Raw genomic sequence first — 17,153 nt, forward strand, 5'->3', positions numbered from 1 at the left:
ACTCGTGCGAGTTACACGGTTCTTGTGAGCACACCGTAAGGCTGGAGTCACACTTGTGTGAGTCTCGCATTGCATCACCCAACATGGCCTGACACACTCCAGACACGAGCCTACAGCTGCATAGAACTACATGCAGCGGACCCGCTCCTGTCAGAGTGTGCGGCCGTGCTGGGTGATGCGATGCGAGACTCATGCAAGTCCCTCGCAAGTGTGATTCCGGCCAAAGAGCAAGCGCATGCGGCTTTTTTTTTTTTTTTTTTAAATTGGTAAAATAAATAAATATCAAATAGCAAAAAAGAATATCATTACTTACAGCAAGATGGAATTGCAGCTGTATATTGCTCAGGCCAAAAAACTAGTAAAATAAATAAGACTAAAAAAGACTACGTACAGTTTCATACCCAGCCAAGGCTGTATTCTCAGGCTGGGGAGGTCCAGCCCAAAAATATCAGCCTCCAGCTGCCCGGAATTGTCACATCCATTAGATGTGACAATCTGGAAGCTTTACCGGCTCTTCCCGAATGCCCTGCTGTGGTGGCAATAGAGGTAATAAGGGGTTAATAACAGCGCACAGCTACCACTAAACCTTAGATTAATGATGGCATGCATCTGACACCCAAATCATTAATCTGTAAATGAAAGTAAACAAACAGACACGAAAAAATCCTTTATTTGGAATAAAATAAAAAAGCCACCCTCTGTCACCGCTTTATTAATTTCAAAACAGCCTGCATGTCCGAAGTAATACACACGAGGTCCCATGATGATTCAGCTTTGCTACATCTGAATATCACAGCGAGCGGCCTTAGAGCAGCATGGCTGCCCACTGTGAGTGCAGAATGAATGAGCCGCGATGAGCGGTAACTGGATGCAGTGAGATGCTTCACACAAGCTGGGGGTGCATCTGATTGCAACCAATCACAGACGCCAGGTTGGCTGGTGGACGGGTAAAGCTGGGCATATGAAATAAGCGGCACAGGGAGGCAGCAGGAGCAGCGTACCGCAGCACAGGAGCAGCGTACAGACGGCCGGGGCCTGGGTAAGTATGAAGCGCTCGCTTCATTCTTATTTTCTTTATTTTTCCTTTTATTTATTTTTTTTTCTTGAGTGCCGAATCTGTACCGGATACACAGAATCCCGGACCAGGATCTGGTACCCGGGTAACTTTGAAACCACGCAGATCCGGACTTTTTTAGTCCAGGTCCGCCCAGCCTTACCAATTACCTTTTTGATTCCTCAAAAAAGAGGCAGCTTCATATTAGAGTTGTAATAATTGCTAAACCCTTACTCCAATTAGGATGTGAATACCCTCAAATTACATCTGAGCGTCTGCACCTTAAGCCCATGTTGAATATATAACTGTATGTTAAATATGTTTTGGCAAACAGCTAAAATGACCAAACTTGTCACTGTCTAGATATTTCTGGACCTAACTATATGTATATAAATGTGTGTGTATATACGTATACGTGTGTGTGTGTGTGTGTGTGTGTGTGTGTGTGTGTATGTATGTATGTATGTATGTATGTATGTGTATATATAATTTTGCTTTGGCTATATTTACGTCAATGTCTCATGTTGTTGCCTGTGTATCATATTCTATAATGATATATCGCTTTCCTTCCTCTTAGAGAGAAATGAGGGGCAGCATCACATTCAAGATAGTTCCTAGTTACCGTACTCAGTCTTCTTCCTGTGAGGTAATAACATCATATATTAGCGGGTCTTTTCCTGTTTTCCTGGTGCCGACCACCTGCTGATGGCTGTCTGTTATCTGCTTTTTGGGAAGCTGTTTCTGCCTGTGCTTGTAGACCATGCACACCAATTTTACAACAAAGATAACGGAACAAAGCATGTTTTGTAAAATCTTAATGCAATTGCTGAATATGGATTTAATATTCTACTGTAAAATGTTTGCAGTATTAATGAAATACACTGAATATCTTATTTGAAATTTATTATTATCAACAAATACTGCAATTTACTCGATTGTGACAGGTAATAGATATTTCCCAGCCTCCGTGACCATTGTTACAATGACTTTAGATCAGAACACTACTACTTGTATAGATTATTACTTGTAAAAAAAAACATGTTGTAGAATCCAACATCCTAGCATGTAGATTGAGCCATGCCCTTTCAGGCTACTCCTATCTTATACTTTCTAAAATGCTTGTACACCTGAGACTACCTTTTGGGTGTGAAAGTACATATTTTGGTTGGCATGGTCTCTGAGTAGAAAGCAGCTTGCTCCAGTAAAACATTCCCCAGCGTGATGTCTTTAGCAGACAGCAAGTAGACAACCTTTCTGTAACGATCGTATAGTGTGCCTATCTGTATGATGTTCCTGTAGCATATATGGTTTTAAAATTGGCCTCTTGATTATCACATCATCAAATACGGAGTTGCTTTATAAATTTAATTTAGCGATCTATTTGTAAGTTATCACTTAATGCAGTGGTCCCCAATCTTATTTATTTGTAAAACCGCATTCAGATCTGCGAGAAGGTCTTAAGCCACATCCTGATCCACCTCTCCACCACCTCTGAGTAGTGACCTCCTGCTCCCACCCCCCTTAAAGTATCTTCAAGCACCTCCTCCAACTGGCAGTATCATCCCAAATCCAGATTACAATACTTAATTTATCTCTGAAACCCCAAAAGCAATCTGCTCTTCTGAGTGGGGTTACTCAAAAAAGTAACCATCTGGAGACCCATTCTTCATAACGGTTTGTTGGATTAGATGCTACTGCACCAAGCTGGTAGATAGCTGCAAGCCACATGCCAGACTGGGGACTCCTGACTTAACGGATAAGCAGACCTTGTATTGTATCCTAGCAAATTATAAATTACAATTTTATGTTGACTCAATAGAAGGTAATTTTTTTTCCTCCATCCTGAAACGTTTAGAGCTAGCCTATATTAGTAGTATTTCACCTCTGCCCCCACTCCTTCCCCCCAACTAGTTATATGTGCATGAAGCTCTTTCAAAGACAAGTCCAGCAATATCTTTACATGGCCAGTCCATTCCTCTGTTACTGAGAAATCATTGTTTAAAGCACCACTCCAGTTTGTTTTTTTTTACTTCACCGCTGGAGTGGTGCTTTAAATCTAAGTCCCCTGTGTTATACTCACCCTCAGGCGTCTTCATCTCTCTTCAGCTTTGCTCTGGTCCATTTTGGGTAGTTTGTGACCTGCCAGTAGTTCTAGTGTTTCATGCAGCGCTCTGGAGGTCACAACTCAAAACAAGCGTGAGAGCCTCGTTCTGGCTCTCATAAACTTGCATTGAGAGCTTGGGACATAACTTTTGACTTCCGGTAAGTTAGAAGTAAAGGGAACAAGCACCCACCGCAGGACCAGAGCAACGTCAAACAAAGATGAAAACCCCAGAGGGCAAGAGTAAGATTGGGGGCAAGAGACTTTAAAGTACCACTCCAGCACTGAAGAAAAAAAAAAAACTAAAGTGGTGCTTTCATTTATATGTAAATGAAGCTGTAGAGCTGAAGCCTCTGTCACTCCAGCACTATTACCCACCCAGTGCCACCGCCTCCGGCTTATGACAGATCCTTTGGCTGAAGTCACAAAGCAAAAATACAAATAAAAACAAATGCTCATAGAAGCAGCAGGAATAGTTAATAATGGCAAGATCTGTCCACTTCTGATGATGTAACAGGTTCTCCTTGAACTAGACAATTCCTTTAAAGAAGTATTGTACTTTAAAGCAATGTTCACACTTTGCAGTTTTGCTGCATTTTTTTATGCACATTAATTTTTTTTTTAGTACTAACCAAAGCTATGAGATCTCACGCTTTTTTCTCTTTTCCTGACTGAACTGACAAACTGCTGCGTCTTTGAAATCTGCAGCATGTCAATTCTTTCAGCATTTTCATGGTGTTTTGTTCACCCATAGAAGAATATGAGTGCAAAAACACTATCTGTTTTCATAGTGTTTTTGGTGAAGGTACAGCGGGATGTGAAATCCATTTTATTTTTGTGATTTTTTTTTTTCCCAAGTATAAACCATAATGTCTTGATATTCTCATGGGCATGGATGTTCGTTTTTCTCCTGACTCCAAATACAGTTTAATTTGTTAAAGTAAACAATGTCCTACCAATTCAATGCCCTACCAATGTGATAAGTAAACAATGCCCTGCCAGTATTTTTTTTTCATGCACTCCTTTAACCTGTGTTTACAGCTGTGCTTCATACACTGAACAAAAATCTAAACGCAACACTTTGTCTTTTGTGTTTGTTCCCATTTTCATGCGCTGAACTTGGGTCTAAAACTTTCTCTATGTACATAAAAGGCCTTTTTCTTTCAAATATTGTTCAAAAATTGACTAAATCAGTGTTAGGCCCGTTTCACACATCAGTGAAAAACACTGACGTTCTTCACTGACGTGTAAAATACGCACATGTCCCTCTGTGTTCCGTGATTCACAGCACACGTGGGTTGTCAATGTGCAATCCGTGATCCCGTGATTGCATATGGACATTACTCACCTGCCTTCACTGCTGCTGTCCATGGTGCTGATCTCCTCGGGTCTCCAGCGTCCACCCACCGCTCTCAGCAGTTACTTCCTGGTCGTCAGTTCCTGCTTTCATGAATATTCATGAGCCAGGCAGGAGCTGCCGAAAGCAGAGGCTGCAGAGCGAATCGCAGGCAAGGTAAGTTGAAAATATTTAATATTTAATATGTCTGTGATTTTCTTGTACGTGTTTCACTGATCACACACGGATCACACCATAGTGTGGTCCGTGAGTCATCAGTGATACCAGACAAAAACTGACATGTCTCCTTGCAGAATCACGGCCAAGGGTGCACGCTGCACGGCGACACGTTCAGTGAAAAATCACTGATGTGTGAGCAGACCCATTGATTATAATGGGTCTGCGTATGTCAGTGATTCTGGTACGTATAAAAAAAAAAAGCACAAACGTACCAGAATCACTGACGTGTGAAAGGGGCCTTAGTGAGCAATTCTCCCTTGCCATGATCATCGATCCTAATTACAGGTGTGGTTTATGGGAAACCCGCATAATTTCACGTTTGACCTAACGGTGAGGTGAGCTGTGGTGACTAAGGAAAAGGCCGAAATGGATGGGAAAGGACAGAATCTCACACTCTCTCACACTCTCTCACACTCTCACACTCTCTCACACTCTCTCACACTCTCTCACACTCTCTCACTCTCTCTCTCTCACTCTCTCTCTCTCACTCTCTCTCTCACTCTCTCACTCTCTCACTCTCTCTCACTCTCTCTCACTCTCTCTCACTCTCTCTCACTCTCTCTCACTCTCTCTCACTCTCTCTCACTCTCTCTCACTCTCTCTCACTCTCTCTCACTCTCTCTCTCTCTCTCTCACTCTCTCTCTCACTCTCTCACTCTCTCACTCTCTCTCACTCTCTCTCACTCTCTCTCACTCTCTCTCACTCTCTCTCACTCTCTCTCTCTCTCTCTCTCTCTCTCTCTCTCTCTCTCTCTCTCTCTCTCTCTCTCACTCTCTCTCTCTTTCTCACTCTCTCTCTCTCTCTCACTCTCTCACTCTCTCTCTCTTTCTCACTCTCTCTCTCTCTCTCTCTCTCTCTTTCTCACACTCTCTCTCTCTCTCTCTCTCTCTCTCTCTCTCTCTCACTCACACACACACACACACACACACACACACACACACACACACACACACACACACACACACACACACACACACACACACTCTCACTCTCACTCACTCTCGGGCCACACTGGGTACTAGTGCAATGCTCGCATGACACTGGGCTCATGCTGGCAGCACAACAGGAGCCAAGTGTCATACTAGTATCCATGCGACTGAGGTCCACTGTGCGAGCGGACCTCAGCTGCGAGGGGCGGGTTGGCACAGAGGAGGGGCGGGCCGGTGTTGCGGAGGGGCGGGCCGGCACGGAGGAGGGGAGGTGGGGATTTATCTCCCTCTCCCCTCCGTAGCCGGCTATTGCGATTCTTGCTCTGCACACGCGGTACACCGGAGTACTGCGAGTGCATTGCATTTTTTTTTTTTTTTTTCCCTCGCCCCATTCACAGAAAAAAAGTCTTACATTTCAGTCAATTGTTTTCTCGGTCCGATTAGGGCTGAGAAAATAATCGCTCATGTGCGCTGACACACAGGCTAGAATTGGTCCGAGTGGAATGCGATGTTTTATCACACTCCACTCTCACCGATTTTCTCGCAGTGTATTAGGCCTAACTCTCCCGGAAGCTGCGGCAATGTGTATGTAGATGACGCTGTGCAGCCAAGCCAATCACAGTAACACCACACCACATAAAAGATGGCTGCGACGTTACTGTGAGGGCAACATCAGATGTGTTCAATGGCTGGAAAACAGGCGCCAAGAAGTCAGAAATGAAAATTAAAGTATCGGAGCGGATGTTGTTTTATTCGTCTGATATCGAATGGCGCAAATAGCCTGTTATCCGTCAGATACCGAATAGTGGAGAATACATTCGCTCATCCCTACTCACTAACACAGATTTACACAGATTTATAAAACAATATTTGAGAGAAAAAGGCCTTTTGTGTACATAGAAAAAGCCTTACTACTTATAGTTTAGCTCATAAATGGGAGCAGAAACAAGTCTTGTGTTTTTTTATTTTTGTTCAGTGTACATGGATCAAACTTTTTTTTTTTTTTGTTTCAGATATAAACGTTTCTTCCTTCTAAATAATTTGATGAAATTGCCCCTTTTTTTCCATAAATGTGTTATGGTGTCACGTACATCTTGCATTGGTGGCCTAACACCTTGTATTTATACTTGCACGGTGGAAGCAAAGCTGTACTATGAGGTCTTTCAAAAAAGCAACTTGTAAACGTAGCCTTATGATCAAAGGTTTGTTGAAATGAAACGGTTAGTCCTGGAAGCGTCACTTCAAGCTTGTCATAATTTTCCTTAGTGGGTTGCCTGGTTCATTTCTACAGTAGGGCCAGACACTTTTTTTTTTTTTTTTTTTCTATGCATCAGGCGTAAGTTAGAAGGGGATTAGCTTAGCCACTGAAGCCAGTCCCCTTCACAAACCGCTGATGACATTCATGCACTGTTCTGTGTCAAACACTTCAGAACTGAAGCTGCATCACCTTTCTGATATCCACAGGCATGAGCGCTTTTGATAACTGAATGTGTAACTAAACTTTTACATTAAAACATGGTTTTTATAGAGATTTTGTATTTAAACTTTTGAAGATGTATTGATTTGTTCTAGCCCTATAAAAGCTGCATTGATCAGTTTGGGATTAGTTCTGGAGACACCATCAGTCAAACTACGAAACAGAAGCGCTCATCCTGTGCAGGAGTCACACAGACCCAAAGATTTTCTGTTAAATCTGTACACCTCTCTGCATGTGTTCAGAGTCCAGATTACCACTAATCAAGATGAGCTGCAACACTACGAAACATTTTTAAAGGGGTGGTTCACTACTTAGCTTTATTAACCACATCGATATAACCTTCAGAAACAAGGCTTCTATCAGATACCTTGTGTTGGCAATAGTGCCTCTGAGCAGCGCTATTGCGGTCCACTCATCCCCATTATGTGACCTCTGGGATCCGGTGAGGTCACGTCAACTTCCAGTTGACCCGATATCACTAAAGTCGGCCCCAGTCTCTGTGAGTGACTGGGCTGTGGGCAGAGTTTCACCACTCGTCACAGCCCAGCATCGCACACGCTGCACTCACTGCAGAGAACCTCAAGCAGAAGTGATACTGGGCTGTGATGTGCGGGGGAATGCCGCCCACTGCCCAGTTGCTCGCGGAAACTGGCACCTGCCTTTTGTAATGTCGGGTCAGTTGGAAGTTGACGTGACTCCACCTGATCTCAGAGCTCACCGAGCCTATGGTCACGCAATGGGGATGAGCGGACCGCAGTAGCACCGCTCAGAGGCACTATTGCCAACACAAGGTATTTAAGAGAAGCCTTGTTTCTGAACGTTATATCGATGTGGCTAGTAAAGCTAAGTAGTGAACCAAATGTTTCACATTCTGGGTGCTCTGCAGGCATGAAGATAAATGCAACTAGAAAAACACAAAAATAAAAGAACTAGATAAAAAAAGTCAACACACCGTTCTCCAGGATGAATTCTTGTTCTTTATTCAAAAATCCCGTGCATAGACTAGGTTAAACTTTGCAAACTTGTAAGATGTTCTGATATTTGTAATGTCTTCTATAATAAAGAACAAGAATTCCTGGAGGATGTGGGCCAACTTTTTTTTTCGAGTTTCATTACACTTAGGCTGTGTGCCCACGCTGCGGAAAATGCGTGGATTTTGCCGCGGATTTATCGCGGAAAAGCCGCGGATTTTCCGAAAATCTGCAGCACCGATACTCCCCAGCCATTTCTATGCCATTTGGGAAATGCTGTGCCCACGCTGCGGATTTTTCCGCAGCGGAAATCGTGCGGATTTCCGTGCGGAAAAATCTGCAGCATGTCAATTATTGTAGCGGATTTCTCCGCAGGGTTCCATATACTTACCTGCCTTGATAGAGACCCGAGTCACTTTCTCCGTCCGGTGTAGCGGCAGCAGCGCGGTGGATCCAGCCAGGTACAGGAAGGAAGAGGTGGGCGGAGCCTGCACGAGCTCCGGTCATGTGACAGCCGGAGCTAGTTCAGGCCCGCCCACCTCCAGCACAGTGCACCAGACGCTGCCTGACAGTGACCCAGCCGCCGGAAAGCGAGGTGCTGCATGATGGAGGTAAGTATAAACTTCCCCGATCACTGCAGCACTTGTTCTGCATTGAGGATGCAGTGCCGAAGCCATGTACTGTATCCTCAATGCAGAATGCCCGCACCATATCCGCACGACATTCCGCAGCATGGAAACAGACAAAAGTTGTGGTGCTGTTTCCTGGGAGCACCTGCGGAAGGTCGTGCGGATATATCCGCAGGACACTTTCCCCGTGGGCACATAGCCTTAGAGGTCTATGATAAGTTGTATGACATGCCATGTAACTAGATTGAAAGGTCCACTCCCACAGCTCACCGAAATTCTGGTAAAATGAAGGTAACTATATCTGGTTTGGCAATCAGCGGTATTTTTCGGAGTACCTCTGGTTTACATATTCTTGATACGTCATAAAACTATATGTTGGATCTCTTGCGCTCTGCCTTTTTAATGTAACGTAGCACATAAAACACTTTTTTTTTTTTTCTTTTTTTATATCATGGACATTTAGTATGTTCATGCATCCAGTAAGGTCTATTTTTGGTTTCATGGTAAAAGTGATGTTTTAAAGCGTTCTCTGAGAAGCAATTGATGGAGAATATGGGCTAAGTGATACTGTCCGGACCATGGGCTCCTCTTAGTGGAGACTTGGTGAGCTGCAGGTATTGTCTTGCTTCTTAGAACATATACAACCAGACCACGGCAGAAAAATTCTCGTGAATAAAGCAGAGAAATAACCTGGGAAGACAGGACTGGTGTAGAGAATTCTTCATTGTTGATTCAGTGGTAACTGCACTTTGCAATAGTGAAATGTGTTAACAAAACTTGTGTCTTATTTCAGAGAGATTCCCCCTCTACATCCAGACAGTCCCCAGCTAATGGCCATAGCAGCATTAACAATTCTATTGCGGTAAGATCAGCAATTACATATACACATTCCTACAAACAGGGCTTCAACCATAATTTTCTATCCACAATATCTGTATTAACCTCTTTGTGTTCCTGGATAAACGTTCCCATCCTAACATGACTTTAAATTCTGTTGGGGTTTTTTTTTTGGTTTCCCTTCTTATTTCATTTAGACGTTTGGTAAGTCTTTGCAGGGTATTTTTTATTTTGCTGTCTTTTCTATGATTATTTTTTTTTTTTTTTTTTTTTTTAAATCAATAATATACTGGAATACATGTATTCAGACATCATGGAGAATATAAAACCTTGCGTCACTAGCGAGTTGGTGCAAAGGTGATGAGTTTTCCCCGACAATCTAGATGCCTCCATCATTTATAGAGGACAGGACAAAAACCCTCTGGACCCAGATTGTAGTTTCCGCTATCTACGTTAATGAATTGGTGTGCCCTCTGCTGCTGTGTTACCTGCATATTCTGCATAACATGAGCTTGGCCTATTATGTTCTACTCTCTTCGGTAGTAAAGGGGCTAATTTAAGCTGAAATATGTAAATGTGCATTATGGCACACAGCTCTTAAGACCTTTCTCTGGAACATCTTTAACACAAATTGCTTGCTAAATGACGCAGTGAAAGACACAGCTTTTAGGAAATATCCCATATTTAGTGTAATAGCATTTTTCCTAGCTGAGCTGAAAATTTGCATGTTAGCTTCTTTTGTTCTTTTCTTTTATTTAGAACGGTATTTGTGGTGGCCAAAAAAATCCCCTCTATTATTAAAGTTCAAATCTAAAATTGTCCTTTTTTTATTTTTAGGCTCAGAATTGAGCATTGCCAATGGAGCACTCCTCTCCAAAACAAATTGCTTTTTGCACATTGTGTCTGACATAACTTGCAGGAGTTATTTTAAGCCATATAAAGATGGAGACACATGCAGATGAAATAAAAGCATTAATGCAATGTGTACATTTTAAGGTGATAACCCCTTTAATACAATTTGTCTCCTCAGAGACCACCTTGTTTAAGGCTGAGTTCACATGTCCTGTAATCGTTCTTCAGAACAGATCCTGCAGAGATCCTTTGGCAAAATGGTTTCTCCCAGATCCGGTTTTTTTTTAACCTTGGACTCTATGGAGAACGGATCCATTAACAGATTGCTAGTTATCTTTCATTTGTAAGAGAACCTGTAAAAAAAAAATGAATGTTACAATTGCTAGAATAATTGATGACTAAATAGTAATGCGTTAATGGAGCCATTTTTTCATAGAAAACAAAAAAAATCAGTTATTTAAAAACTGACAAAGTTGTGTTTGCAGAGCTTCTTTCCAAACTGATCTCTGCAGGATCCGTTCTAATAGATGATTACAGGACACATGATCTCAGCCTAACATGCATCTATTGATCAACTGATCGCCTGGGTCGTACCCATACCACTTTATACCAAGCAAGCATTTCCCATGCAGCGGCAGGTGCGGACCAAATGTAGTGTTTATATGGTGGCCAGTCTAAAGATAGCCCTCCTTCAAATACAAAAGCAGCTCTTGTCTGCCGGAACGGGACGCCCCTTTACTAGCACATATGGACAAAGCTCGACAAGCTTGAGATAACCCCTTTAAAAGTATGCTATTTAAGGTTATACACAAGGACCAACTACCTCACACTTGATATTATTTTACCAATGCATTTGTGTTGAAGATGCCGATATTTCTTTTATTTTGCTAAGCATTGTTCCTAGGCTTAAAACTTTCTGCTTGTTTAGGCTTAAGCTAAACATCTTGAGCTTGTTTTTTGTCTTGTAACCCATATGTATTACACTTTTACACTCAAACTGCTGATGATTTCTTGTAAGACTGCAAACTGTGAATAAGATGCAAATGTCTTCTGGGTTGACTTTATTCTGCAGGACATACCATCAACTACTCAATCAAAAGGACGACAGGTGAATAGATTTTCTTTGTGTGATTTTGTTGTTCCCCTCCTAATAAATCCATGTTCATGTTATCGTCATAACTGTTCATGTTAAATCTCACCATCATTAATCTCGCCTTGTGTATGAGACTGCTAGGTTTCTTAACACAGATTGATTTTTTTTTTCCACACACTTACCAGAAGAGGCTACTTTACAGCTAGAGAGGAGGGAAAAAAATACAGTGGAACCTAGGTTAACGAGAACAATCCGTTCTGGGACTGTGCTTGTTAACCAAGTTACTCGTCTAGCAAAGCAAGACTTCCCATAGGAAATCATTGCAATGCAGACAATTCGTTCCACAACTTGTTAAATGTTCCATCCTGGTCTCCTATTGTGCCATTCCACACACGTACACACACGCGCACACACACACATTATGCTCACCTTACCTTCCGTTCCATCGCCAGCCTCATGCTTCTTGTAGTTCGCCGGAACAGGATGTGTATCGGGTAAACATCACGACCGATGCCAGATCTGCCTTTGAGTAGCGGCTGACAGCGGAACTTCCTCCCTCGTCGCAATGGTTACCAATACACATCCTTTAGCGGCGAACTACAAGAACCGTGAGGCCGGCGATGGAAGGTAAGCTGAGCATAATGTTTTTTTTGGGGGGGGGGGTTTGTGCGTGCGTGCGTGTTTGTGCGTGCGTGCATTTTTGTTTTTGTTTGTGCGGACTGTAAGAGCGGGTCAGAGCGCGGTGGATGTACGGAACTGAAAGTGTGTACATTGAGTATTTTGCTCGTACAGCAAAGCTTGCTCGTAAAGGGAGTTACAAATTTACAGCAAGCTTTGCTCGTTAAGCGGAATACTTGGTAACTGGGTTACTGGTTAACCAAGGTTCCACTGTATACCGTATTTTTCGGACTATAACACGCACCCTGGTTTTAGAGGAGGAAAATTAAAATTTTAAGCAAAAAATGTGGTCATGACACACTTATGGGGCGAGGATCTGCTGCTGACACTGTTATGGGAGTAATGTCCCCAAATTCTCTACTAAGGTACCCCATCCTGGTAATGATCCTCCCGCCTTGTATATGATCCCCATCCTTGTATATATGTCCCTCATCCTGGTATGTGCCCCCATCTTGGTATGTGCCCCCATCTTGCTATATACCCCCATCTTGCTATATACCCCCATTTTGCTATATACCCCCAACTTGCTATATACCCCCATCTTGCTATATACCCCCATCTTGCTATATACCCCCATCTTGCTATATACCCCCATCTTGCTATATACCCCCATCTTGCTATATACCCCCATCTTGCTATATACCCCCATCTTGCTATATACCCCCATCTTGCTATATACCCCCATCTTGCTATATACCCCCATCTTGCTATATACCCCCATCCTGCTATATGGCCTGCATCCTGTGACACAGAAAATAAATAAACGTTTATACTCCCCTTTCCTCACTCCAGCAGCATTGCTCATCTTCCTGTCAGTGCCGGCAGCAGCGCTGCTGATCTGTGTGGAGCCGGAGCGCACAGGGATGACTTCATTGCTGTGCACACAGCTCCAAACACATCAGTGGGCCGGCAAACAGGAAGACATCACGATGCTCCAGGGAACGGTGAGTATACCGTACTTATTCACTACCCTCCGCGCTGATGATGATGCGTGGGGAGCAGTGAATATAGCCACACATGATCACTCCAGGCTGCAATTGCCAGGGGTGATCACGCGGGCCAGCTGTTTAGTATGTGCGCAGCCCCCGCCCATCATCCCGCCCACCTGTCAGTGCCGGCTTCAGCGCTGAGAGATGATGGGCGGGAGCATAGGCGTGCATATGAAATGAGGGGGCCCACATAGTAATGGCAGGTACTGCTACAGCCTGCTCGTGCCGCCAATGACCTGCTCCACCGCAGCACCCTCATTCCCCGCAGCCATGCCCTACATGCAGACTATAAGACGCGCCCCCCACTTTCCCCCAACATTTGGGGGGAAAAAAGGGCGTCTTAGGCTACATGCGTTTTTTGCTGCGTTTTTTGGTGCAGTTTTGTTGTCAGAACTTTGACATTTGACTTCCCAGCAAAGTCTATGAGAAGTCAGATTTGCTATGCGCACTTTGCAGTTTATTTGTCAGCGTTTTATTTGTCAAAAGTTTGTGACAAAAAAATGCAGCATGTTCATTTTTCCTGCGTTTTTGTCAACATTTGTGGCAAAAACGCATGTTGTGAAAAACGCACCTACAATTACAAGCATTTTTTGTGACATTTCCAGGCGCCCTCTGACAACGTGCAGTTTTGGCTGCAGTTTGTGAACACAAAAAGATGCAGCGTGCACCTGTAGCCTTAGGCTACATGCGCACGCTGCTTTTTTTGCTGCTTTTTTGGCTGCAGTTTTGTCAGCAGAACTTTCTGACATCTGACTTCCCAGCAAAGTCTATGAGAAGTCAGATTTGTCATGCGCACATTGCAGTTTGTCAGCGTTTTTTTTTGTCAAAAGTTTGTGACAAAAAAAATGCAGCATGTTCATTCTTCCTGCGTTTTTGTCAACATTTGTCACCCATTGAAATCAATGAGGGCATCAAAAACGCAGGAAAAATGCATGCTAATCAAAAGTGGTGCATTTTACCTGCCTTTTACCTGCGTTTTTGTTACCAAAAACACAGGTGATTTGTCAGGAAGTGAGGTCAGGCAAGTGGTCCCGTCCCGTCCTCCATGTGTTCCCCGAAGTACCGCTGTCCCCAGGGGAGATGATGGGGAGGACGGGGACTATCAGCAGCGGCAGCGAGAGGGAAAAATCAATGTTTTCAGCTGCCAATGTCCATCCCCCTCTCGCTGCCGCCGCCGCTGATAGTCCCGTCCTCCACATCATCTCCCCTGTGCGTGCATGCTGGGGACAGCGGTACTTCGGGGAACACGTGGAGGACGGGACTATCAGCGGCAGCGAGAGGGGGATGGACATTGGCAGCTGAAAACATTGATTTTTCCCTCTCGCTGCCGCTGATAGTCCCGTCCTTCACGTGTTCCCCGAAGTACCGCTGTCCCCAGCGTGCTCACACAGGGTAGATGATGTGGAGGACGGGACTATCAGCGGCGGCAGCAGCAAGAGGGAAAAATCAATGTTTTTAGCTGCCAATGTCCGTCCCCCTCTCGCCGCCGCCGCTGATAGTCCCGTCCTCCACGTGTTCCCCGAAGTACCGCTGTCCCCAGCGTGCACGCACGCACAGGGGAGATGATGGACCCCTCTCACTGCTACCGCCACCGCTGATAGTCCCGTCCTCCACGCTCCTGTCAGCTCCACGCAGTAACGCGATCAGCTGAGCTGTCACTGAGGTTACTCGCGGCCACCGCTGGATTCAGCGGTGGCCGCGGGTAACCTCAGTGACAGCTCAGCTGATCGCGCGGCTCTCTTCAGTTGCTGCGTGGAGCTGACCGGAGCGGCGGTGTCTGCTGCTTCTCCAGTCACCTCCATGCAGCAGAGCTGGAAGCGACGCTGGACCATCCTGGATTACGCCGGACATGGAGGGCTTTGTCGGGGTTAATAAATTGGTAATGAGTGAATTTGTTAGTGTTTTTTATTTCTAATAAAGGATTTTTCGGGTGTGTGTGTTTATTTACTGTAATTTACAGATTAATCATGGAAGGTATCTCGGGGAGACGTCTGACATGATTAATCTAGGACTTATTGGCAGCTATGGGCTGCCAATAACTCCTTATTACCCCGATTTGCCAACGCACCAGGGCAAATTGGGAAGAGCCGGGTACAGTCCCAGAACAGCCGCATCTAATGGATGCGGCCATTCTGGGCGGCTGCTGACTGATATTGTTAGGCTGGGGGGCTCCCCATAACGTGGAGCTCCCCATCCTGAGAATACCAGCCTTCAGCCGTATGGCTTTATCTGGCTGGCATTAAAATTGGGGGGGACCGCACGCCAGTTTTTTTTAATCATTTATTTATTTATAATTTTTTATTTTTCTTCAAACAAGCCCATAAAGCTTGTTGAATTGAACTGAAAAATACATGAAACAATTGTTGACAAAACTGCCGCCAAAAATGCACCAAAAAAGCAGCAAAAACGCACCAAAAAAGCACCTACATTTTTTGTGACATTTCCAGGCTCTCTCTGACAAGGTGCAGTTTTGGCTGCAGTTTGTGAACACGAAAAAGAAGCAGCGTGCGCATGTAGCCTTATAGTCCGAAAAATAGTGTGTGTGTGTGTGTGTGTGTGTGTGTGTGTGTGTGTGTGTGTGTGTGTGTGTGTGTGTGTGTGTGTGTGTGTGTGTGTGTGTGTGTGTGTGTGTGTGTGTGTGTGTGTGTGATGTCACAGTTTCAGGGTGTTTTTTCACCATTGCACTCCACTTTTGAAATGTTTTTTTTTTTTTATTACACTATATGGTAAAAGTTACTGGTGTCATAATTTTTAATTTTTTTTTATAATTAGAATATAAGTACACGGTATTCATATTTGTCAGTGGTAATCATGTCCATTCTTCTTGCATGCTTTGCACTGCAATTGCTTCATCTTTGTGTGAGCTAGTAACCATTTCTTGTCGGGTCATTTATAAGTTTTTTTCCTTTTTTTTTTCATATGGTCTCTATTAATGCTGCAATATTTATTTCTTTAGCTATAAAGTATACTTATATATTGTCTTGTAGATATACGTAAGAGCACAATTTGAATATGATCCAGCAAAGGACGACCTCATACCCTGTAAAGAAGCTGGCATCAGGTTTAGAGTTGGAGACATTATTCAAATTATTAGTAAAGATGACCACAACTGGTGGCAAGGCAAACTGGAAAATGCAAAGAATGGTACTGCCGGTCTTATTCCTTCTCCTGAGCTACAAGAGTGGTAAGTCATAACTTCAGTAAGAGTGGAGCTATACTTCTTATTGAAATACTATGAAATGTAGTGTCCACTAATAAAAGAAATATAAAGCTGACAACTAAGTTGCATGTTTGATTTTCTACTTTCACACATCAGTTTTTTGGCATCAGGCACAATCCGGCGTGTGCCTGATGCAACGGATCCGGCGCAGAATATGCAAAAACGGATGCGATGGATCCTTTTCTCTGACGCCTCATTGAGGGACACTGGACCATGGGTGTTATGCTGCCTATCCATAGGAGGACACTAAGTAGATGCAAAAGCATAGCTCCTCCTCTGCAGTATACACCCCCTGGCCGGGCCAGGCAACCTCAGTTTTAGCTTAGTGTCTTTAGGAGGCACTTCCTTTCAAGGTTTGTTATTTTTTGAGGGCGACTGTTTCCTTTTGGGACCGATCTCCCACTACCATCAATGGCGGGAACGTGGAGTGTCGCCTCCACGTACCCCCTCCTGCGACGCTGGATCCTGGGCTGGACGACGGGTTCCACAGACACCGATTTTCCAAAGCCCAGGGTAGAGGCCTGTGCCCCTATAGCCCAATTCCTCAGCCCCTCTTTGCAGGCTCTAAGTTGAATATGGCACCGGTGTGACCGGACACAGCAAGCTGACTGCTATTTTCACTGCCTGGACTGAAGCACTGTTTTAAGGGGAGATCCCCCCCCCCCCTGACTGGTTTCCTAGACAAAGGGAGAAAAGACGCTGCAGGGAAGGCTCCCAGGACATTTACAGTATTTATTATGAGAAAG

At 44.1% G+C, this 17,153-nt stretch overlaps 1 protein-coding gene across 1 annotated transcript; it reads left to right on the plus strand.

Annotated features, from left to right (window-relative positions):
• Positions 1-1,631: 1,631 nt before the first annotated feature.
• Positions 1,632-16,371, plus strand: LOC142283018 (peripheral plasma membrane protein CASK-like; the record flags this gene model as incomplete). Its single annotated transcript, XM_075333078.1, has 4 exons — positions 1,632-1,700; positions 9,532-9,600; positions 11,500-11,535; positions 16,175-16,371. Coding segments are annotated over 4 exons (371 nt in total), but the record flags the coding sequence as incomplete, so codon positions are not given.
• Positions 16,372-17,153: the final 782 nt, after the last annotated feature.

The sequence above is a fragment of the Anomaloglossus baeobatrachus genome, unplaced genomic scaffold (genome assembly GCF_048569485.1).
Source record: "Anomaloglossus baeobatrachus isolate aAnoBae1 unplaced genomic scaffold, aAnoBae1.hap1 Scaffold_5298, whole genome shotgun sequence".
In the NCBI taxonomy this organism is placed as follows: domain Eukaryota; kingdom Metazoa; phylum Chordata; class Amphibia; order Anura; family Aromobatidae; genus Anomaloglossus; species Anomaloglossus baeobatrachus.